The 23113-nt window shown below is 67.0% G+C and overlaps 1 protein-coding gene across 9 annotated transcripts in view; it reads right to left on the bottom strand.

Moving 5' to 3' along the window:
• Positions 1-63: 63 nt before the first annotated feature.
• The window catches only part of PACS2 (phosphofurin acidic cluster sorting protein 2), a 57159-nt gene continuing 34109 nt past the window's right edge, over positions 64-23113 (bottom strand). The window contains exons 5-25 of one of the 9 annotated variants that reach the window (XR_002341116.1): positions 21341-21503; positions 20803-20876; positions 20492-20572; positions 19357-19416; positions 16530-16687; positions 14794-14884; positions 14469-14543; positions 13824-13966; positions 12494-12626; positions 12135-12239; positions 11830-11936; positions 11372-11526; positions 10922-11032; positions 10523-10631; positions 9733-9765; positions 6676-6718; positions 5346-5388; positions 5032-5167; positions 4120-4204; positions 3798-3911; positions 64-3094 (exon numbers count right to left, since the gene is read on the bottom strand). Coding sequence is in view for 7 of the 9 variants with exons in the window: in XM_021081607.1 (XP_020937266.1) it covers positions 2740-3094; positions 3798-3911; positions 4120-4346; positions 5032-5167; positions 5346-5388; positions 6676-6718; positions 10523-10626; positions 10922-11032; positions 11372-11526; positions 11830-11936; positions 12135-12239; positions 12494-12626; positions 13824-13966; positions 14469-14543; positions 14794-14884; positions 16530-16687; positions 19357-19416; positions 20492-20572; positions 20803-20876; positions 21341-21503 (2478 nt within the window). In the remaining 2 variants the exon portion in view is untranslated. Of the gene's footprint in view, positions 3095-3797; positions 3912-4119; positions 4347-5031; positions 5168-5345; positions 5389-6675; positions 6719-9732; positions 9766-10522; positions 10632-10921; positions 11033-11371; positions 11527-11829; positions 11937-12134; positions 12240-12493; positions 12627-13823; positions 13967-14468; positions 14544-14793; positions 14885-16529; positions 16688-19356; positions 19417-20491; positions 20573-20802; positions 20877-21340; positions 21504-23113 lie in introns of all 9 variants that reach the window. The other 8 variants (XM_021081610.1, XM_021081609.1, XR_002341117.1 and 5 more) reach the window with 8 other exon arrangements.

Genomic DNA, 23113 nt, shown 5'->3' with positions numbered 1-23113 from the left:
CGGCGCGCGGGCGCCGGGCTGGGGACGGCAGCGGCCGGGCAGGAATCACACACAGGCGGGGAGGACCTGGAGGCGTGCTCCCGGCTTTATTAGTCTCGCATCAGCACCTTAAATAGTCCACGTGGTCACATACGGGACGGGTTAGACTCTGTTTCCCAAAAGGCTATTTACATTTATCTTGTTTTCCATTAAAAAAAAAACCAAACTAGCAACACGTACATCCTAGGAACCAAGCAACGCGCAGACCCGCGTGGGGGCTGCAGGACGGAACAGTGGCCCCCCTTGGCCTGCAGGGTCAGACCCTCGGGGAGGGCGCCCCAAGCCCAGCCTGGCCCCTGCCAGGCCCTTGTCTTCCCACCTCACTGGAGGACAGGACAGGACAGGACAGGTGGTGAGAAGGGGGCGGAGGGACAGGCGTGGGGCTCAGGAAACTGGCCTTTGGAAGCGCGTGGCCCGGTTTTGTCGTGGGGAGTCTGTTCGGGGACAAAGGCCAGTCGGGTCTTCCTCTCGGACTGAGGCCAGCACGGCTGGCCTTGGCGGCTCTGATCCCGCCAGCCTTGCCAGAGGCCTTCGGCTCTGGACCGAGGCCATCCCTGCACAGAGCTGTGGCCGTGACACTGACTCAGGACACTGGCCTGCATGCCCTGAGGAGACGGTGGCCCAGGGGACCAACATGAGGAAGGAGGAAGCAGTGGCCCAGTGGCCCAGGTACCGGGCGAGCTGGCCTCCACCTGGCCTGAGCAAGGGCAGGGCCTGCCCACACTGTGCCGCCAGGCCCACAAGGAGCCTGGCCTTGCCTGAAGGTGACTGGTGGCTTAACCTTTGAGTCCCAGTTGCCTCTGGTCACTCACTGGGCTGAGACCCCGGCTGTGAGGGGGCTGCTCCTGTCCCGTGGGGCCACGTCTGGGGCCCACATACCTCACGCGTGCCCCACACCGCCCTCCCCGTGCTCATGGCTGCACTGGCTCAGTCACAGACGGCTTTGGCTTGTGTGTCATCGTCCTCTGAGAGACAAAGTGCTCTTACACGAACCCTCAGAACAGCTCCATGAGGTAGGCGGGGCAGGCAAGACCATCCCTGTTCAGCTGATGGGGACACTGAGGCACCAGCGGGAGCTGGGGTGACCAGGGCTGGTGGCACGAGCTCCCAGTCCAGGAGCAGAGCGGCGGCCGGGCCCTGGGGCCTGGAGCAGAGGGGCGGGCGTCTTCGCCTCGTGGGCACAGGGGCACAGACCAGAAGCCGGGGAGTGGGGAGGAGGGCAGCTCCCAGCCACGGTGGACAGGAGAGCCCCACTTTGGCCCTTTCCTCTAATGAAAACTAGCTCTGCAGCCAGAGGGCCCGGCATGGGCGTCTCAACCAGAGCTTCTTCCCGCTGAGCGCGACCTTTGGAAAGGAAACGAGCTCTGACCACGGCCCTGCCCTGAGCCCAGCAGCGGGAGTGAGGGTGGGGAGGCTCCAGGTCCCGAGGCCGCTTCTGAGCACAGCCACGGGGGACCTGCCCAGGCCGGCCCGAGGCGGTGGGCTCAGCACCGGCAGCCTCGCCCAGGGCTTCCCAGGGAGGGGCAGGAGCCCTGGTCCCGGGCCACATGCAAATCCTTTCTGCCACTGGGACCCAGTGTGTCGGGCACTCAGACTTTGTGTGGCCGCCTGGGGGAGGAGGTAAGCAGCTAGGTCCCAGGCAAGAGAGAGGGGCTCTCTTTCAGCCCCGAGTGGGACTCCGCTGTGCCACGGGCTGTTGGCAAGGCCCGTCCTCCAGAGGAACCAGAAAGGCCTGCAGCCGGTGCTGCGTTTGGCACTGTTTTTCTGAGTGCAGCCTGGGGGGCTCACAGCCCCACGGGGGGATCCCCGTGTCCTATGGCCACAGCTGACAAGGGCGAGGAGCCGGCAGGCTCTCCCTGCGGAGTCCTGGAGTGCAGGGCTGTTGGGGAGCAGGGGGACTGGGCAGGACCCTGGGTCAGGACGCCCCTCTCCTGCTGCCTGGGGAGGTGGCGCGTGCAGCTGTCCCCACATGGGCCCCAAACCCAAAACCTCTCTCTGAGGAGCCTGGCCTAGAGAGGCGAGGTCCTGGCCCGTGAGGTGCTGGGCTGCCCACACCCACGGCCCCGGTGGAGCGCCTACGGTCTGGCCACGTTAGTGTGGCAGGTGACACACTTGGTTGCCAGGCTCGGAGGCCTCCCAGCCAGCAGGCAGGCCGGGGTGGGGGCAGCTGCGGAGGCCCACTGGGCTGGCCCAGTGTGGGGTGGGGACGCCTGGCAGCACAGCGGTGCTTACAGGACACGGCGGGAGCGAGCCACTGGGGCGAGGCGGGGGTTGCGGGGCTGGGATGCGGGACAGCACTGCTGGCTCGGCCACAGCCCTGAGGCGCTGCTGGGACTTCAGAAGAGCAATGTCTGTTTGGCAGCTACATTATAACATGTATTTAAAAGCATTAGAAATATCCGCTCCTATAAAGCCTCCACTGCCCCACGAGGCTGGAGTTTATTGGGAACCACGAGAGGGCGGAGCTGGGGCCCAGGGCTGGGCTGACTGGCCTCTGTGTTCTGCTCAGGACGCCCCCAGCAGAAGGCTGGCCTCGGGCCTCGGGGCCCCCGGCTCGGTGCCTGGGGGCCCGCGCGGCTGTGCGCCTGACCCCGGCTCCCCGAGGAAGCAGGGAGCTCTCAGGACAGGAGGCGAAGGCGAGAACCCGTCTTGGGGGGGCTGGCGCGGGGTCCTGAGGCCGAATCACGCCTTCCATGATTCTCAAGCCCCCCCCGACACTGTGCCCCTGACCCCCCAGCCCTGCCGGACACTCTGGTTAATAAGCGGAGCTGTCACGGGCCCGGGGGCAGCCGCCCCGTTCGTTTCCAGGTCGCCGGCGTGTTCATACTTAAGACTGTCTCTGCGTGTGCGAGGGTCTGTCTCCGCGTAAACTGAAATGTTAACCGGGAAGCCGCGGGGCTGCAGGGCGGGGAGCTGGCGAGGCCGTGCCGGCGGGGCTAGAAGGGGGACTTGGAGTGCCCGAAGACGCAGATGGGAAAGTGCTTGACGTGGGAGGACCACTGGGCCGCCAGCTGGAAGAACTTGACATCGTTCCACTCCACCCCGTCGATGAGGACTGTGGGGACAAGACCGCCTGACCCCGCTGCCCGCCAGGCCCGGAGCAGAGCAGGGCTGGAGGGGCCCCCCGGGAAGTGGGCTGGGAGGGCCCAGCCCAGCCTGCTGACCCGGCCGCCCGCCTTTCCCGCGGCGGCCAGCCTCTCCCTGGCCTTGGGGCAGCTGCGTGTCCACCCCCCACCCCTGCCGCCCCGTGCCAGCCGGAGTCTGCCAACTGGCTTGAAACCAGAAAATCAACCCAGGAGGGCCGGGGTGCTTCCCGCCCACTGCGGTCGGCAGGCAGCCTTGAGCTCGTGAAAGAGAAGTCTTCAGAGCCCCACCTTCCGAATGGGTTAGTTGCAGGGTATGTTCTAGAAAAAGTCTGAGATATGTAAATCTCTTAAGAAAGCAGAAAGGGAGTTCTCTGGTGGCCTGCTGGGTTAAGGGTTCGGCATGGTCACCTCTGTGGCGCGGGTTCGAGCCCCGGCCCGGGAACTTGCTCATGCCTCAGGCACGCTCCCAAAAAGAGAGCGGAAAGGACTGAGACGTCACTTCTCGGAACGTGAAGAGCTGGCCTGAGCACACGAGGGGCCGCCTCCCAGTGAGCTCAAACGAGGGAACGCGCTCTGCGGCAAGACCACAGCTTCCCAAGAGCAGCGGTCCCTGGCTCAGCCTCGCTTCTTACGGGACCGGCCTGGACCCGCCCCCGGGGCCCCGGAGCTCACCCCGCAGCATGTTCTGCTGGTGCTTGGCCGTGCAGATCAGGCGGCTGATGCCCTCGATGCACTGGCTTTTGGGCTCGGTGTCCTTGTCCTTGGCTTTCTTGGGCAGGAACATCACTAAGGAAAAGGGGCCAGGCTGTCCTCCCACCGCTCCTCCAGGGCCAGGGGCCAGCGGGCTCACCCCGGCCCTGGACCCCACCGACCCGGACCCCTGCCCGCCCGCCCGCCAGGTCGCCTCGCTCGGGCTCCGGTCGGAGGCCGCCCCCAGGCCCGGCGCGGCTGCCCCTCCGTGTGCCCGTCGGCCGGCCCACCTCCCCCACCTCACCCTTCTTGTTCTTCTCCTTGGTGACCACGGTCATGGACATGGTGGGCGTGGCCGCGGCCTCGCCGCTGCTGGGCAGCCTGCTGACCTGGAGAGACCGGAAGGTGCACTTGAGTGTGTTTTTGGTGGTGGGCGGGTCCTTCTTCTCCGCGTCTCTCTTCCTGTCTGCGGGCTGGGCTGCCGTCCAGTAATCCACCTGCAGCCCCATCAGCTCGGCGCCGACGCCCTGGCTGTGAAAGACGAGGGAGGCTCACCCCTCCGTCCTCAGCAGGTGATCAGCATCCCGGAGGCGGGCACAGGGAGGAGGTGCCCGCCTGCAGCGGCTGACCAGCGGAGGGAACCCCGGCCTGCAGCCCGCCGGGGGCCGCACGGGTCTCCTGGGACAGCCCGGCCTGCGCACAGCCCTGGCGTCGTCATGGTGCTGGGCTCGTCCAGGAGTGTCCGGGCCCGCTGCCCGCCCCACTGCCGCTGGCGTCTGGAGGGCCAGCTCAACCACCCCCTGAGGCACGGCCCCCCACCGTGCGGCCGTCCTATCTGGGCTGGTTCTGCTCGTGTGCGCCCACGGGTGGCCGAGGGGCTGTTGGCCACGCCACCCACCTCTCCCGAGCCTGCTACTCGCAGCCGCGTCCCCCAAACCCGCCATGTGCGGAGCACCCCCCTCACAGACTCTGGCTTCTGTCCCCAGGAAGGCCGGGGCCGGGCCCTGGTCACCCCGGGCACTGGGCGGTCTGGCGCCCCCACCCCTCAGACCGGGCATCTCCATCTGGGGGTGCCCCGAGGCCTTCTGCCCGACCCTCTGCTCCCTGGCTCCCGGGTCCCAGGACGTGAGGGACCCTGGCCGTCTTCAGCCTCTGCTGCACGGGGGTGGGTGCCGTGAGCGGGCGGGGGGCAGACCGCGCGCACGGCTGCGTTTACCTGGGGGAGGACAGGCCCCCGCTCACGGACGGGGAGGACGGCGGGGTGGGGGAGGCCTCCTTGGCCGCAGGAGACGTGGACGGCGGGGTGGATGAGAGCACACAGGAGCCGGAGGGAGCCGCGTCGTCTGAGTCGCCTGGGGAAGGAGTCAGGAGGGGCTGAGCACCCCGCGGGCTGCCCGCAGCCCCAGGCCCTCTGAGGCCGAGGCGGCCGTGAGCTGCGGGGCGAGTGCGGGGCAGGGCTGGCCCCTCGGGGCACAGAAGCCCCGGGGAGAGGTCCTGCTCACCCCCGCCCTCCCTCCAGCCCCAGGTTACCTGATGTGGCCGAAGCTGGTTCCACTATCCCAACCTTCACGACCTGGAAGGCAACAGGGTGCTGCGGGCAGTGGCGTGGGGCTGGGCCGTCACCCCCCACCCCCGGGCTCCAGACCCGCTTCCTGCTCCTGCTGTCTGCGCCCCCTACCCCCCACCCCCCCGGGGCTCCTGGGGCCAAGCGGGGTCGCAGCCCCTCCTGTCCTTGGGGCAGAGCTGGGCTCAGGGGGCCACTGCCTGGCTGGTCAGCCGCAGCACAGGTCACAGTGAGGGACCCCCTGCAGGCGGCCTGGGAGACGCCCTTCAGCGGCAGCGCTCTGGCCACGCCGCGCTCCCAGAACGAAGGCACAGGCCCACAGGTGCCAGCTCTGTGGCCAGGGGTCAGGACACGGGGGCCTCGCCGGGGTTGGGGGGCACCCTCTCCCACGGCCCAACCTCTCGGGTCCCACTCTGGAGCCCTGCCAGCTGGGAGCCTGTGTGACTGGCCCTGTGTGGACCCCGTGAGAGAGGGGGTCCCAGACACTGGAGGGGGAGCCCCGTCCAGCAGGGCGGGAAGTGCCTGGACCACACCAGGCGGGTGCCACGCCGACCCTGCGAGGCTGAGGGGGTCCTAGACCCATGGAGACAGGGTGGGGGCAGTGTCAGGTTAAAGAAAATCACAACAAGCCCCGCCTCAGGCACGCAGTGGCGCCTCAAGTGCAGCCAAGGGCACAGAGCCCTCCCGTCACCAGGGCAGCTTCCACAGGACGGGCTGCTCCAGGCTGGCTCTCTCGGCAAGGCCAGCAGCCACCTGGACGCCTGACCAGGGTAAACCGAGGCCCGGAGGCCCCGCCCCGCCCGTGGCCCTGTCTACCAAGCGGCTGCGTGGCTCTCACAGCAGACGCCTGGGCTGGAGACCACAGGGGACGGGGCTGCGGAAACTGGGCCGGCGGCGGGGAGCAGCCCGGACTCCTCAGGGCAGGAAAAGCAAAACCTCCCAACAGACAGGCCACGACCTGGCCAAGCAGGCCTGCCCTGCAGGTCCTGAAGGACAGAGGTGGCCCTCTGACCCATGCGGTGGGGCCTGTCCCGACAGCCGAGTCTGACACTGGCCGCGAGGCCCAGGGCAGTGCTGAGAACTGGACCCCTCGGCCCGCGGGGCTGCCAGCTCCGCAGACGCCAGCAGTGCTCATCCCACTCGGCACACGAGAGGCGGCCCTCAACTCAAACTGGTGAAGGAAGTTCTGGAATATGCCGCATGAACGCAAAAAGACACTGCTTATAAAAGACCTTTTTTGCGACAAAAGGCAGCACCGGGCTGGGCAAAGCAACGGCCCACGCGGGAAGTACTCACCCCAACAAAGGGAATGAACTTCTGAGAGGACTCCTCGTCCGGGCTGAGACAAGGAAAACAGAGTTACCCTCTCCCCCAGGACGGGCGCCGGCCCCACCCCGCCCGCAGGTCCCTTCCGATACACAGGAAGGCAGACCCGTCTCTGGACCTGAGGCCCAGAGGCCCGTGGGGCAGCTCAGAGGGGACGGGTGGAGCCTGCAGCCTCGCCGAGGTCCAGGCAAGGTTGCCGTCCTGCGGCCCGCTGCCCAGAGGCCTTTGTGCCAGCCCCGCGGCTGGCCTTCCCCACTCGGCCCCAAGAGAGGGGGGTACCCCAGGGTGCCCGGGCACGGCTGGGCCTCCTCCCAAGCCAGACCACGAAGACTTTTTTCCCAGATGGTCCGGGTAAAGTTGCTGCCCCTGGGGGCCTCGGTGATGGGTGCGCATGCCACGCTGGAGCAGAACGATGCCCAGAGAGCAGCCCGAGGTGAGACGCGGTGCCCTGGGCCAAGCTGCTGCGGGGAGCTCAGCAGCTCGGTGTGACTCTTGGCGGGACCTCAGCCTCGACGGCACCGCTGGTCACAGCCTGTCCAGTGTCGGCATCTCCCCTCCTCCTCCTCTGAGGCCAGGGCTGGCCAGGCTGCCCACTGATGTCCCCCTTGGCCTGGGCTGTGGTCCAGGGCTCTCCCTCGGGACTCGAGAAGGAGGCTCCATCAGCAGCAGGAAGAGCGCCTCCACCTGGGCCTTCCGGTCGGTTCTGGGGGCAGGGCCGGTCCTGGGCCATCTCCCCCTTGCCCCCACCTCAGGGAAAAGAGGTGTCTCCTTGGCTGGTGGCGTCCATGCAGCCGAGGACCTGCTCTCTCTGAGCCGTTTTCTCAGCTCTGCTCTGACTCATCTCCCCAGACAGAGCGGCTCTCGGCAGGCGCCCACTCACGCGCAGGCCATGCAGGTCAGGGGCCCGGGGTGTCGCTCGGGGAGAAGTCTCTGGCCCAGCGGGGCTCCCAGGCACCAGCTCTCGGGAACAGGAGCCTCGTAAGCGGCCCCGCCCTCGCTGCCCCGCGGGTTGCAAGGCCCGCGCCCCATGAAGGGTGGCCCCAGCGGGACCGGGGCCCTGGCCCGGGGCCAGCGTAGACTGCAGTCCCCGCACGGGACTCCTGGGCCTGGCAGGACCGTCTCCCCCGGGCGCCACCTGGACACGGGGACCCACGACCTCTGCCCCAGCCCCGCCCCTCCTCCCCGCAAGGACCATCTTTGGATGAAAGAACCTGCAGGTTCTTTCCACGGAAAATCCCGGGTCTTCTTCTTTTCTAAGGGGACACAGTTGAAAGAGGTGACGCCTCCTTATTTCATTTCAGATAATAAAACAACCCAAATCCTGTGCCCAGGCCTCCTCTGCATGCGAGGGGCAGGAGGTCCTGGGCGGCCCCGGGCTCCGACCCTCAGGGACTCCCTCCACGAGCCACCGCCCCACAGCCCTCCCCCGACCCCAGGCAGGGAGGCAGACGAGGCCTCGGGCGGGGCTCAGGGGACTCCACAGCACGAAGCGGCAAAGCCAAGCCGTGCCCCCGGCCATGCAGACGACATCCAGCACAGGGCATGCGCCCCGCGGGACGGGGGTGACACCGGCTTCCACTGAGACCCCTCGGCCCGGACCCTGCACGTGGAGGAGGATTCTAGGCGGGGGGAGCGGCCAGAGCTCCTGCGGCTGGAGCCCGTGGCTCTGGGCGAGGACCCCGGGCGAGGCCCCCCAGGCCTGGCTCAGGAGACGGCCTGTGGGGGGAGGTGCGAAACGTGCGTCCACTTCTCAGGTCGGGAGGTGGGAGCTAAGGGGGCGCAACCCTCGTGAGGCCGGTGTGGGGCGCTGGGCAGACCTCCAGCAGGTGCCGGGGGCACCAACGATGGGGTCCAACCTCAGGCGGGTGCCGGTGCTGGGCAGAGAGGATCCCCCTGCCGAGGCCCTCATGGGCCCCGGGTCTCAGGACCCCTCCAGGACAGAGCCTGCCCTCCTGGCCCTGGGCTCCGAGGGGGGCTGCACCCAAGGCATCTGGAGGCCCCTCCCCCGGTGCCGGTGTCACCACTGTGACGCGGAGGCTGGGGCAGGAGGCAGGATGAGGTGCAGGGTCTCCAGAGCCCCTGCCTGCTGCTCAGACCAGCCGAGTGTGGTACAGACAGAAGCTGCAGCCCAGGCAGCGAAGCACACGGCAGGCTCCTGGAGCCTCCACTTAAGGCGGGTGCGGACAGCGGCGCCGGCCTGAGGACAGCCCGCGGGGTCAGCAGGGCACACCACGGCTGGTCTTTCTCTAGCCCGCTGAGGCTTGTTTAGCAGGACAGTTGCACCAGCTCAGACCCTCCTCCTGGCCTGTCCCAGGGCCCAGCCATGAAACTGCCAGGGACTCAAGGACCCTCTGTGGGGGGCTTTCCCAGGAGACCTGGGCAGAGCAGTGCCCCGAGGGACCCAGCACCGGGTGCCAGGCAGGCAGGGGCCCCATGTGGAAGGGCAGCTCTCAGGGTGCCCAGGGTGGAAGAGCTCCTTGCCTGGGTCGGCCACCCATCCAGATGAGCCACAAAACCTCGCTGGGAAAACGCCCGAGCTGCTCTCTGCCGCCTGGGGGTGCCCTGGAGCTGGGCTCGAGCTGGCCACTGACCAGGGCGCCCTGGCATGCTCCCCACTGCCTGGCCTCCCCTTCCCCAGGGTGGAGGCAGCGTGAGCGCCGTCCTGCAGCAGCTGCTGGCGTGCGAGCCAGTTAACAAGCACGATGTGCCCAAGGTCAGCGGCTCTCAGGGGACACCGGCCCCGCTGCTCTAAGAGGTGGTCCCACAGCGACCTGCTGAAAGGTCAAACCAGCCGCTTCTTCACCCAAACTCTGGACTGAAACAAAGGGCCTGCCTGGCTACATCCAGGCTTTGCGGTCCCTGGAGCCGGGGGTGGGCAGGGGGAGGAGGGGGTGGGAAAGGGCTCCCCAACCCGACTCCAGGTAGGGACACAAATCTGAGGGTGCAGCCCCAGCTGCGGACACTGCTAAACAGCCCTAAAGACCAGCCAGCGGACGGACAGGCGCTCGGACCCAGGGACAGCGGTACCTGAGGGTAAAGTCAAAGTGAAAGTTCTTTCTCCTTTTTAGAAAGCCGCCAAAGAGAAAAACAGGACGTTGTCAGGCGCCCGGGAGCGGCTCCGCAGGCCGCGGGGGTTCAGCACACCCCTGGCGAGCGGGGCCCCTGAGCGGCCCGGGCACCGGGCGGAGGCTTCGGCTCGGGTCTGTCTCCGCCTCAGCGGGTCCGCATCGGCCCCTCTGCGGAGCAGAGACCCTCTGCCTGGTCCACGAGATCAGCCGCAGCCGCCCGCCCGCCCCACGAGCCCACCTCCCGCACTGGCCCTTCCCCACCCAGTCCGAGGCCCGGCTAAGGGGCCGCCCGGTCTCCTGAACCTTCAGGGCCCCAGCCTGTGCCCCCAGCCCTGCCCCCCGTGTGCGGGCATCCCAGCCAGGGCTCCTGGCCGCCGTCGGCTCTGGGCAGGTGGACGTGAGGAGCCTTGGGCAACACGCCCAAGTGGTGGAAGGAGCTGCGCCCAGACCGCAGGGAGCAGCAGCGTAACCACTATTCCCGCAACGTTTATTCTGGGAAATCCCAAGACGCACAAAAACAGAAAAAGCAACCAGCTTCTCCTAACTCCGACGCAGGCCGGGGAAGGGTGCGGTGGCCCAGGAAAACGGGGAGCCGCCTGGGTGGCTCGCAGGCACCCCCATCCCAGCACGGGAGCCCCGAGGAGCCCCCAGTGAGCTGGGTCCGCGAGGACGCAGGCCGCCTGGGCCGAGACTGCAGAGGGACAGCGGGTCCCCCTGGCCACCACGCACCCGCCCGCTCCCAGAGGTACCTCTTCTGCTTGTAGGTCAGCATGGCCTCTGCGATGGGCAGCTGGTGGGCGCAGTTGGCCCCCGAGATGTACTGCGTGATTCTCGACACAATGTCCGGCGTGTCCTGCACTGCGCGAGGAGACCGGGAGGGGTCCTGTGGCCGCCACCCTCCGAGGGCCCTAGGCCAGGGCAGCCAGGTCTCTCCACATCCCCCTGGGCCCAGTCACCAGAGAGCGCCGTGGCTCACAGCAGGCAGAGGGGAGCACCCTGGCGGAGGTCACACCGGCCCTGTCCCCTGACCCCACCTCCCTCCCAGGCGCTCAGCACACAGCTCTCCCCTGGGGAGGCAGCGAACAGGCCACACCCCCGGAGTGCGGGCAGGGGCGAGGCGTGGGTGTGGGGCAGGTGCCAGGCCTCACCTGTGCTCTGGGCCTCCAGCTTGTTGAAGAGGTCTCTCCAGGCCAGGTCCTGGAAGAAGTTGTTGTACCTGTAGTCCACGGAGCCCAGGTACCTGGCCACCGGGTGGGAGCCTGCGGGCCAAGGGGAGCGCATCAGGGGGCGCGGCTCCGACCCGCAGCTGGCAGCCCGCCGCCCAGACCAGCCTCGGGCGCCCGTGGCCTGGCGCTGTGGGGCGGGCGAGGGTCTCCTCGAGGACGCAGCACTTGCCAGGGGGACATGAGTTGGTGCTGAGACAAACCATGCAAACCAGAAGCCGGGGAAGTTCGAGCACTCGGGACCCGGGTCACTTCAAAGGGCCAATGCCCACCCGGCCAGTGCCCCTGACCCCAAGCCCGAACGGCATCGGGCCGTCCTAACTGTGGGCCGGTCCGGGAGGGCCGCCGGCAGAACCGAGCCGCGGGGGCCCTCACCCAGCGGGATGACCAGGAAGCGCATGTAGCCCAGCCAGTCGGGGGTCTTGTGTGACAGCTGCTCCACGAAGAGCCGCAGGATGGCGCTGAGGTAATGCTGCGCTCCGGCCACCGCGATCTTCACGGGGGTCGGGGGCTGCGAGTTACAGTTGCAGCTGCGGGGACAGGGGACGGACGCCTCAGGGAACTGTCCTTGCTGGGAGGACCAACCTCGCTGAGCCCCCGGGGCACAGCTCGGGGCACAGAGCTCGGGGCGTCGCTGCGCCCCTAAACCGAGCCCCTCCAACTGCCCACGGCAGGCAGCCCTCGGCCCCCAAACCCGAGCCGGGTCTGCGGGCCCCGCCTGGCCCGCTGCTCCCCCCCCGCCGCCCGGATCCGCTCAGACCAGCCCGCGGGAGCCCCACGGATCGCCGGGGTGCCGAGACCCGCACACACGGCAGGGAAGGTGCGGGACTCACTATCTCTGTATCCGAGACACGATGGTGCTGAAGGCCGCCTGGACGTCGGCCGGAGAGCACGTGCACACCACCGGGAGCGTGTGCCGCTGCAGGACGTCTGAGAGGAACTGGGGGCCGGGGGCGTGAGCCGCGGGGTTCAGGGTCCACAGGGGGCAAGGCTGGCCAGACGCGCCCACCGCGGAGGCTGCCCAGCCCCTCCCCCACTGCAGGGGGGGGGACACGCACCGACCCCCCCGCCGCCCCCGCAGGGAGGATGCGCTGACCCCCGCCCCCGCAGGGAGGCCGCCCAGCCAGCCCCGCCCCACCTGCCCCTGCCAGTCTGAGGTGTTGACCAGAATGATGTTCTCGGGGAGCTGGTCGTCGGAGACGAGGATGTGGTTTAACTGGTCATACACGGTCTTCCTAGGGATCTGGAAACACAGGCCCGACCACGCCGGGCGTGAGGGGAGCTGCCCCTCACCGGCCCCACGTGCAGACCCTGGCTTTGCCTGGACAGAGGCGCGGGGCTGAAGGGGCTGCGGGGCCCACGGCCGCCGGGGACCAGGGTGGGCAGCCCCAACAAGCCCTCCAGGGAGCAGGCGACCTCACCCTCAAGCTGCTCAGCCCGGGGTGGGCCCTGGGGAGGCCGTGGTCCCTGCCCGGGTGGGCGGCCCCCGCCCCGCACCTGCAGCTGGCTCCGCGTGTCCGGGCAGCGCTCGTTGTCCAAGCTGTTGGCCCGCTCGCTCTGCGGACGCGCCGGCTGCCGCTCCTTTAGGGAAGTGCTCCGGCCCCGGCGGCCGGCCTGCTTCCCCTCGGACCTGCGGGGAAGCCGTCCACAGGCGCTCAGGGCCCCAGGGAAGCACGTGGCATTGGAGGCCACGAAGGGCGGTCACAGCAGGGCCGCGGGCCCCAAGAGCCCACCAGCCCCGGAGGGCACAGGGCTGCGCCCCGGTGCCAGGTGCCCTGGGTGGACCCCGCCCACTGCTGTCGGCTCGTGGGCACACAGGGCACCTCGGAGGGCCCTGGGGGGCGTCTGTGAGGACTGAGGACCCCCACCCGGGGACAAGCCTGGTGCAGGCCAGGGCCCAGCATCCTGGCGCTCAGAGTGACCCCTTCCCAATCAGGCACAGGCCCCTGTGCGCCCCCCCCCGCCGGCAAACGCCAGCCTCCAGACCCACTGCTCTGGAAAGTTCCTGTCCCAGAAACCACACCAAGCCCTGTGGGACTGGGCGCCTCATGGGCCTGCCCCACTGACTCCCACTGCCGGGCTCCCGGGGGTGAAAACCAGCCTGCGTCTCGCTTCTGTGAGGGGTGTGCGCGCCACGGCGGGCGGGGGGTGCTGCTCTGTGAGGTGGGGGCTGACACGGAACACATGCGCTTTAAAGTCAGGGCCGCTCAGCTGCGGGGCCGCGACCTCGGGAGCGGCCGGGGACCCGCCCCAGCCCCGCGCTCCCTCCAAGGCCCTGGAGGCAGTGGAGGACCGGGCAGGACAGCACAGGGACCGGGGAGGGGCTCCGGTGGGGGAGGGGACGAGGGCACGGGAGACACCCGGCAGGCGGGTGCCACCAGGAAGCCGCCCGGGTCACGGCAACTCAGACCCCCACCCCATCGGCGGACCCACGCCGGAGGCAGGGGCCGGTCCTGGACCCTGCGCCCTCCAGGCGGCGCATGGCCGTGGGGCCGGCTCCCCCGGCGCCCAGCACAGGGCCTTGGCAGGTGCCATCCACCAGCTCCAGCACAAGCATGGCCCCAGCAGCCACGGCTGACGCTGTCTGGTCCAGGGGACGGGAGACGGGGACCACGGGCCTCCCTGCCCTCACAGCAGCCACACCCAGGCGGTCAGACCTGTGCATGGCTGGCGGCAAAAGGGGGAGGGGGGCCAGTATGACCCCCCCAGCGAAGGGCCTGGGGATCTGTGACACTGAGTGATGCCCCCGGGGGACGCCCACACGCCCTCCCACGCTGGCCCAGGCAGGCATCGCCTGGCCGAAGGCTCCCCCGGAGCGGCCAGTCACCTGGTGGACGGGATGACCAGGGACTCCGTCTTGGTGATGCGTCCGCTGGGTGGCAGCTTCTCGGTGAACACGTCCAGAGCAGAGGTCTCCGCCTCCGGGCTGTCCTCAGGCTGTGATGGCTGCTCGCCGGGGGCGGGTACACTCTGACGGGCAGAGAAGGGATGCACTGGGGACGAAGGCCTGCTGCCTGCTGTACTCCTGGGCCCCAGGGGCCATGGTCTGGGTGATGGAGTTTGGGCCAATCTGGGGCTGGGGGCTCCCCGAGTGTGCCCTGGGAAGCCAGCTGACCCTAACTGCCAACCACAAGGCCCTAGGCCAGGCCGCCACGGGAGAGCAGCACCGAACCCCCCAAACCTGCCCTGGGCCTTCCTTGGGAACCCCCACAAGGGCAGCAGGACCAACACGGTGTTCACGGGCCTGTTCCTGCTGTCCACCCAGAGCTGCTGTGAACCCAGGGCCCCGACCACACCTGGGGGCGTGAATGCAGGGGGCCCTCCCTGTGGTTCTGGGTGCCAGTTCTGAGCTCTGGCAACAGGAGCACCTGCCTCTGCAGCCCGCCACGTCGGCAGCCCCTGTGCTAAGGCAGCGTGGAAGTGGGCTCCGTGCTGGCATGCCGTGTCCAAACGCAGCCCCACCCCCGCTTACCTGGGCCACGGAATCGGAGGTGCTGTCGCTCGGCTGCTTGGTGCCCAGAGCCCGCATCTTCTCGGGCACGTCGGCCTGTGGGGAGGAGGCGGGAAGGAATCGGGCTGTGGTGGGCGCTGGTGCAGAGGCTGGTGCACCCCGGGCAGGGGCTCCGGGCTTGGAGGCAGCCCGGCGAGACCGGCTGGCATGTCCTGGACCATGGGCTCACGGTCACCCACAACAGCCACCTGGCACTGGCCACGCCAGAACCCAGGAGTGCGCCACCGTGTCAGACTCCCGGGGTGACTCAGAGACCCCAGCGGAGCCCCTGGTCCTGGTCACTCACTGGACTCGGCGGCTCCTTCTGGCTCCGGGCGCTGTGGATGCTCCCGACCTCTGTCTGCGAGCTGGAGTGGGACAGGCCTTCGAAGTACGGCCTGGGGGGGGGGCGGGACAGAGAGGAGGTTACTGTCCAGTACCCCCCAAGGTGAAGGCCCAGCCGCTACGCCTGGCGGGGTGTCTGGGGCCGAGCAGGGCCCCAGCCTGGAGGACCACGGCACAGGCGAGGGCGCAGAGGGTCTGGGAGTAGCGGAAGCCCCTCTGCTCCGGGCCTTAGTCCTGGCGGCAGACGCCCCACCTCCAGCCACAACCTGCTGGAGGGCTGGCAGGGGCCTGGGGCCACAGCCAGCTGCCAGCGAAGAGCTGGGTGGGGCGAACCCAGGCCGAGCGCCCCACTCAGCAGGTAGCAGGTCATGGAGGGCAGAGTCAGGGCCACGCTGAAACGAGGGGTGGGAACTCTGGCCAGCAGGATCAGGGCCCCAAGACGCCCGTGCCTCACCCCCAGGCCTGGGCGCTAGCTGGCCAGGGCTCGCCTGCAGGCACAGCTGGTGTTTCGGGGCTTCGGGCAGGGGACCGGTGAAAGTGGAGCTCTTCTCCAGCTGAAGGCAGAGGGAGGCTGAGGGACAGGACCGTGGTGCTGCCCGTGAACGTGGAGGGGGCAGCAGGCCAGAAGGGAAGCGGGACCCCTGTCCTGTAGCCACACGGCTGAGCCCCCAGACCCCAGCCTCGAGAAGGAGCGTAACTTCTGGTTGTCAGCTGAGGGAGCCTGTGCTGTGAGCTGGGTCAGGCCGGACGTGGGTCTGAGGGCTGCAGCAGGTGCAGGAGAGCAAGCCCCTGCCTGTGTTCTTGCCGGGGTCTTACGTACACTTGGGTTTGGGGAGTTTTTTGGGTCCCACACACAGCCAGGGATTGAACTCACGCCACTGCAAAGAAAATACCAGACCCTTAACCTGCTGCACTACTAGGGAGCTTCTACGAGTCTTTAGAGGAGTTTCAAAAACCAGGAGTTCCCATCGTGGTGCAGTGCAAACGACTAGGAACCATGAGGTTTCGGGTTTGATCCCTGGCCTCGCTCAGTGGGTTAAGGATCCGGTGTTGCCGTGAGCTGCGGTGTAGGTCGCAGACACGGCTGGGATCCCCTGTTGCTGTGGCTGTGGTGTAGGCCGGCAGCTGTAGCTCCGATTCAACCCTAGCCTGGGAGCCTCCATGTGCCGCGGGTGCGGCCCTGAAAAGAAAGAAAGCAAACAGACAAAAACCTGCTCCTGGCTGACTTGGAGGTCCCTGTGCCCTTGGCTCCCGGCTGCTGCCCGCGGGCCTTGGTGTTCCCAACACGCACCCTGCCTCCCCCCCCCCATGCACCTGTGCCTCACGCGGGCGCCCAGCAGGGGCAGGACACCATCGTCTCGCCGCAGGACAGAGCCCTGTGGCCACATGCTCACTGCCCTCCTGCGACAGCCCCCCCAGTGCCCCCCCAGCCCACAGCCACCTCCTGGAGGAGTGCCCCCAGCTGCCTTCCAACTGGGCCCAGCAGGTTCCAGAGGCCTCTCCCGAAGGCAAACCGGTCCCTGTCCCTCTGCCCCCTCACCTGTGGAGGCGCCGCGGACCGAGGCCAGGCTTGGGCTCTGTGTCCCCCGCCTCCCCCGTGCCGAGCCCACGCCCCCTTTCCGGCCCCCGCGGCCCCGGCGTGGCCCCCGCCGCCGGGCGGCTCCCGCGCATGCGCTGCAGGCGCGCGGCTGCGCCCACCTGAGCTTGGGCTTGGGGGTGCTGAGGACACTGTCGTCGTCGTCCATGTCGGGGCCGCTGTCGCTGGGGTTCTCCACGTCCAGCGTGTCGTACAGCAGGTCCAGGTCCTCCTCCACCTCGGGGACATGCTCGGCAGGGTCCTGCTCCGAGTCCAGGACCTGCGGGGACGTCGGCTGTGAGAGGCCGGCCTGGGGGGGGGGGCAGCCGCCGGCGAGGGGAGAGGCCACCGGGCAGCTTTCCTCCCGCCACGTGCTCCAGACCGCGGGGCGTCCCCTGCGCCTCCAGGCACCGGGCACTGTGCGTGGCAAGGCTGTTCTGGGCAGTGTGCTCAGCACAGGAGCACAGGGCGGCGCTGACAGTGCGGGCCGTGCGGGACCCCTACCACGGGAGGCAAAAGGCCGCCCTGGCCAGGTGTCCCCGCCCTCTGGCCGTGCCCCCGTCCCCCGCGCTGGGCCCTTCTCAGGACAGCAAAGTGGAAGCCCTTGGCATGCGGCCTCCTCGTGCTCAGCGCGAGGTACCTATGGCAGCGTGCGTCCGCCCACAGCGGGCCCCTTCAGGCAGCGCGCCCTCGACGGCGGGGCTCAGCCTGCCGGCCCGTGGCCGGCGGAGGGCGGCGGGCGTTCCCAGCGTCTGCCGCGACGTGTGGAGCTTCTGTGACCGTTTGGCAGACTTTGTGTGGACGTGCTTCCGTCCTGTAGGTCAGCTCAGCAGGGGTCGCTGGCCTCCGGGAAAGCGTCTGCGTCTAACCCTGAGGAACCCCGCCTGTCTCCCGAAGTGGCCGCACCGTTTCTGGTTCCCTGCAGCGCGTGCAAGGGCCCCGCCGGTCACGCACCCTCACTGACACTCATTCTCCACGTTCCTGCTGACGGCGCCCTGGTGGGCACCAGGCCTCGGTCTCGCTGTGGTCCCGGTCTGCTGCTGACCAGGCGACGCCACGCACCTTGGCGCGTACTTAGTGGCTGTTGGCAGTTCTTCTTTGGAGAAACAGCTGGTCAGAGCCTTTGCCTGATTTTTAAAGCAGACAGTTGCTTTTTGAACTGTGTTGCTTTTGAGTTGCCAATGTTCCATATTCTGGATACGAGTCCCTTATCAGATACGTGATTTGTAAAATTTTTTCTCCCATCCTGTGGACTGCTGTTTCATTTTCTGGACGGTATTACTTGGGGCACAGAAGTTTTAAATATTGATGCAACCCAACTTATCTATTTTTTATTTGCTCACGCTCTTGGTGTCAGATCTAAGCAGCCATTCTTGGCGTTCCCACTGTGGCTCAGCAGGTTATGAACCTGACTAGTACCCATGAGGATGCGGGCTCGATCCCTGGCCTCCCTCAGTGGGTTAAGGATCTGGCGTTGCCGTGAGCTGTGGTGGAGGTGGCCGGTGTGGCTTGGATCCTGCGTTGCTGTGGTTGCGGTGGAGGCTGGCAGCTGCAGCTCTGAATCAACCCCTAGCCTGGGAACTTCCACGTGCCAAGGGTGTGGCCCTAAAAAGAAAAAGAAGGAGCCATTTTCCAACCCAAGGTCACAAACATTTACTCCTACGTTTTCTTCCAAGTGTTGTATGGTTTTCTCCTTCACATTTAGGTCTTTGGCCCCTGTGGGTTCATTTCTTTACATGGTGTGAGGTGAGGAGTCCGTGTCCTTCCTTTGCAGGCAGATATCCAGTTGCCCCAGGATTGTTTGCTGAAAAGGCTATTTTCCCCTCTATTGAAAGCTCTTGGCATCTTGTTGAAAATCAACCGACCACAAAGAGGAGGATTTATTTCTGGATTCTTATCCTCACTTCACTGCCTGCCCCCCGACACACGCCTGATGGCCATAGCTCTGCGGGCAGTTCTGAAAACGGACAGTGTGAGGCCCCCAACCTTGCGCTTTTTCACGATTATTTTGTTGGTTCTGGGCTCCTCGTGTTTACAGGTGAGCGTGAGGACTGGCTGGCTGATTTCTGCAGAAAGCCCGCTGGAGCCCCGACAGGAACAGCACGAATGCGGACATCAGGCTGGGGAGGGCCGGCTGGGGGGCCCGTTTCAGCACCTGCCGAGGGCTGCCCTCCTGTGTGGACGTGGCCTCACGGACTGTCATGACCACGTGTGAGGACCAGGCTTTGGGGCTTACCTACTGCACCACCACACCTCCTCGGTGGGTCCAAACTCTGGGGACTAATCTCCTGATCACAGGAAAAGACATTTTTCTTCCGGTTTTAAAAGCTACACGAGCTCATCAGAGAAATGTGGAGACTAGGAGTTGCGGTCGGAGCGCAGTGGAAACAAATCCGACAGCATCTACGAGGATGCGGGTGCGAGCCCTGGCCTCACTCCGTGGGCTAAGGATCCGGTGTGGCGGTGGCTGTGGTGTGGACCGGCAGCTGTAGCTCCGGTTCGACCCGTAGCCTGGGAACCTCCATGTGCCACAGGTGTGGCCCTAAAAAGCCAAAAAAAAAAAAAAAAAAAAAAAAAAGAAGAAAGAACAAAATGAAAATTTGGAGACTAGAAACAAGCTAAAAAAAACATTGAAACACTTGGTACGTTGGCAGTGGGGAGGCCACATGGTGCCGATGGGGGCACGGGGAAGCTGCACACCTGCTCAGTTCTGCTGTGAACCTGAAGCTGCCCTAGAAATGCAGTCAGTTCATAAAAAGCCACAAAACACAAAAACCCAAGTCACGCCCTCCAAAGATGAAGCCCCCCACCCCCCCGCCCCGGGTCTGTCCAGCAAGTTGTAATTCAGGACACACCGCAGGCACCGGCTGGGCCGTGTGGACAGTGGGCAGCAGAGCCAGCCTCCGCCCGGCCCGGACCCCCAGAGCCCTCCTCTGGCCGCTCGCTCACCTCGTCCGAGACTTTAAATCTCCGCAGCAGAGCCACGACTTTCTGCTTGAAGTTCTGTTGCTGCAAGACAAGCGGGGCGGGGTCAGGGCCCCTGGCTTCCCAGGCTGCCTGCGGCCCTGGCAGGAGGCAGTGCGGCTTAACCGCGCGGACGACCAGCACGGCTCTGGCACCGCAACAACCATACGCATTTTCAGGAGCATCGGAAACCACAGCCGCAGTCAGACCCAGCAGCGGACCCAGGACGGAGCTACCGTCCCAGAGCCAGACCCGCGGTTCTCCTGGAGGCCTCCGTGCCCCACCTCCAACCCGCCCTGCTCGGTGGGATTTGGAGGCTGAGAGCAGGAGCCCATCTGCTCGGGGGCGCCCTCGGCCGCCGACCAAGGCCACCCTTGGGGACCCCCACTCCTGTCCAGAAGCTGGGCCTCGGTCCTGGCACCGAGGCTCAAACAGGTACTGCCGTAGCGCGTGGGGGCTGCTGCACCGCCGTCTAGAACACACGGCTCCCTGGTGCACAGGGTCAGCCACGGCTTCCCAGCACGGTTGGGAGCGGTTCTGGGGCCACGACCCGGCATGTGGGCAGCTTGACACCATGAGCCCCCCCAGTGGAGAGGGACGTTCTGTGACGGGCCGAGGCCTCCGTCTGGACTTTCCTCCCGGAGGACCTGACAGTCCTTCTGAGCCCCTGGGCCCACCTGCCCCGGACAGACCGGAACTGGCCTCCCACTGGGTGTGTCTGGGCAGGGAGGGAACCGCCCTGGGCTCCGGTGGGGAGTGGCCTGGGCAAGACCACAGCAGCCCCACCTGGCCCGCTGCCTCTGGGCCTGCGGCCTGGGGCTGGCATGGGACGCCCACCCGGCTCGCCCACGCCAGCAAAGCTCTGACGACGGCCAGCGCCTCGCAGCCCCCCTCCCAGGGCAAGGCCACTGCGTGGGGCCTCCCGCCATCGCGCTGTATTTGGGAAAGAGACTGGACCTCAGAAGAAGCCACAGAGCTGGGCTTCAGGGGACAGCACGTGTGCCCGGAGACGGCCCGGGACAGCCGCCTCGCGTCCTGAACCCCTCCCGAGGGCCCCACGCGGCCCGCCCCCCGGCCCCGGCCCCCACCCCCAGTGTTAGTAAAACCAGTCTCCACCGACCCTGGTCATGGACGTCGTTCTTACTATCGAGCGCCGCTGCTTCTTGGGCTTCCCCACGTCGAAGTCATCCTCGTCCAAGTCCTGCAGAGACCCGGCCCCTGAGGCCCCGCGCAGCGCCCCAGGCCCTCCCTGCCCGGACGGGGCCCCGCCCTGGGTGCTTGGGACGCTGGCCCTGGAGGGTCTTGGGTGGGCCCACCGGGGACTGCGCTGCTGCCGGGGGTCAGGAGAAGCTGGGCGCTGGGGCCCCAAAGCTGGCGTCTCCCCCGGGGTCCCGCGTGGCCCTGCGACCTGCCCCCGTGGCGCCTGGTTACCTGCCCCTGCACGGCGTCGTCACTGGCCTCCTGCTCGGAGGAGAAGCTCTCGTACTCCTCCTCGGAGTAGTTATCTGCGGAACGAGCAGATGGAAGGGGGGCGCCTCGGGGTTCCGGCCGGTGTCCCGGCAATGAGCCGGCGCCCAGTGACGCCCCCACCCCCGTGAGCAGGGCCACCGCAGGGAGACAGCCCTACGCGGTAGGGACTGGGCCCGCCCGCCCTGGCAGGTGGACCGTCCGGGGGGAGGGGCCGCGCTTCCAGCCCCCACATGCCCCACCCCATCCCATGGTGGCCCTTCCTACCCATCACCGGGCTCAACAGGGTCCCTGCCTGCCCACCCTCCGCTCAGGGCAGACGGCCCCAGCTGTGAATGGAGGGGTCTTGCTGGACCCGGGAAGGCCCCTGACCTGCTTACGGACCATGTCATAGGGTGGGGGCAGGACCAGACGCCCGCTGCCCAGAGGGCAGCCTGCAGACCCAAGGCGGTGGCCGGGAGGTGGTGCCCGTGGCAGAGACACTGCTCTCGGCGGGACTCACCTGTAGACTTGGCCTTGGGGCCCGCCTGCATGGCACTGTCCTCGTGGTCAATGGGCTGGCTGGACAGGGAGAAGATCCAGATCTCGGCCACCTTGACCGAGGCCTCCTTGACGTTGCTGCAGAGGCTCAGCACCTGGCCGCCCTCGGAGGGGTGCTGCATCACCTGAGGGCAGGGTGTGGCTCTAGAGCGTGGGGCGTGGCCTGTGCCCGCAGCCCCGCCCAGCTGTGCGGACACCCACCGGGTTGGGACCACCTAGGTTGGCGAGGCCCTGGGGCCATTCGTCTTGAGATTTCCAACAAACTGGGGAGAGGACCCCTCGTGCCCCCGCTCCTCACTGGCCTGCGCCCCACGCTGGCCCCAGGCAGCCAAGCAATTCACCCTGACGGGGGGCTCACCGTGACATGCCAGAGAACACACACATCTGCATTTTATTTCTCTATTCTTTCTTTTTCCGCTGCCCTGGCAGCATATGAAAGTTCCCAGGCCAGGGATCGAGCCTGAGCAGGAGCTGCAACCTACACTACAGCTGCAGCAACGTCAGACCCGTCACCCACTGTGCTGGGCTGGGGATTGAACCTGCACCCCCAGAGAGACAAGCTGGATCATTAACCCCTGTGCCACAGCGGGAACTCAGGGGGAGGCCAACTCTTTAGCCAAATAAGGAAATAATTTTGAGGAAACGACCATCACCACCGTTTAAGAAACCAAGTTAAAAAGGCCCCCTGGGAGTTCCCACCGTGGCGCAGCGGTAACGAACCCAACTGGTAAGCATGAGGACGCAGGTTCGATCCCTGGCCTCGCTCAGTGGGGTAAGGATCCAGCATTGCCATGAGCTGTGGTGTAGGTTGCAGATGCGGCTTGGCGTTGCTGTGGCTGTGGCGTAGGCCGCCACCTGATTAGACCCCTAGCCTGGGAACCTCCATGTGCTGCAAGTGTGGCCCTAAAAAGACAAAAAAAAAAAAAAAAAAAAAAAAGGCCATTTGGCTGCTTCCTGCCATGGCCAAGTCACTCTGACGGCGTGCGTGCGCACGTGCCCTCTGAGGCCAGACCCTGCCGGCCGTGCTCCCGGCACACCTGTGTCACCTTCCTAACGGGAAGTCTGACTTGGCTGAGTCTCCCTATCTTAGAGCTGTGAGAACATGCCCAGCTTGGCCCAGAAACCAACCTGGGTACGAACTCCAATACAGTGAGGGGGCGGACCTCACGGCCACTGGGCCGGGGCTCAGCTGCTCTGGGAAGGGCAGGGGCGAGGGCCTGGGCACGTCAGATTCAGCTCGGCAGCTGGCGGGGAGGGGGTTAGGCCTGGGCGGGGGGCCCAGCACTCTCAGAACCACGCCAGAAGCCCCAGAAGAACACCAGGGGGCAGGAGGGAAGCCGGGCCTCTTGCAGAGGCCACCTGGTCTGGGCAGCGCACTGAGACCACGGCTGGCTTTACAGCCCTGGTGGTCACGCGCTCATCACGCTCCACTCAGGCAGGACAAGGCGGCATCTTCCAGCGTCCTCTGAGCACTAACGGCCTGCAGGCAGGGGCCCCGGGATGACCAGAGGCCCTGGACCAGCACAGGGGCCAGCGGCGATGACTGGTGACCCTGGGTCAGCAGAGGAGCCTGCCAGGGCCCTGAGGAGTCCAGGCCCTGCCTGCCGGCCCGCTTCTGCAGTCCAGCAGCCAGGACGCTCAGCCACAGCCTGGCAGCATCACAGAGAAGCTCAGGCCCAGCCAGCTCACACACCTGGCTCCCGCTCTGCTCTGGGTCTCCCTGGGTGTAGGTGGC

Source organism: Sus scrofa, unplaced genomic scaffold, assembly GCF_000003025.6.
Source record: "Sus scrofa isolate TJ Tabasco breed Duroc unplaced genomic scaffold, Sscrofa11.1 Contig1914, whole genome shotgun sequence".
In the NCBI taxonomy this organism is placed as follows: domain Eukaryota; kingdom Metazoa; phylum Chordata; class Mammalia; order Artiodactyla; family Suidae; genus Sus; species Sus scrofa.
This window is presented reverse-complemented; position numbering and strand designations above follow the sequence as displayed.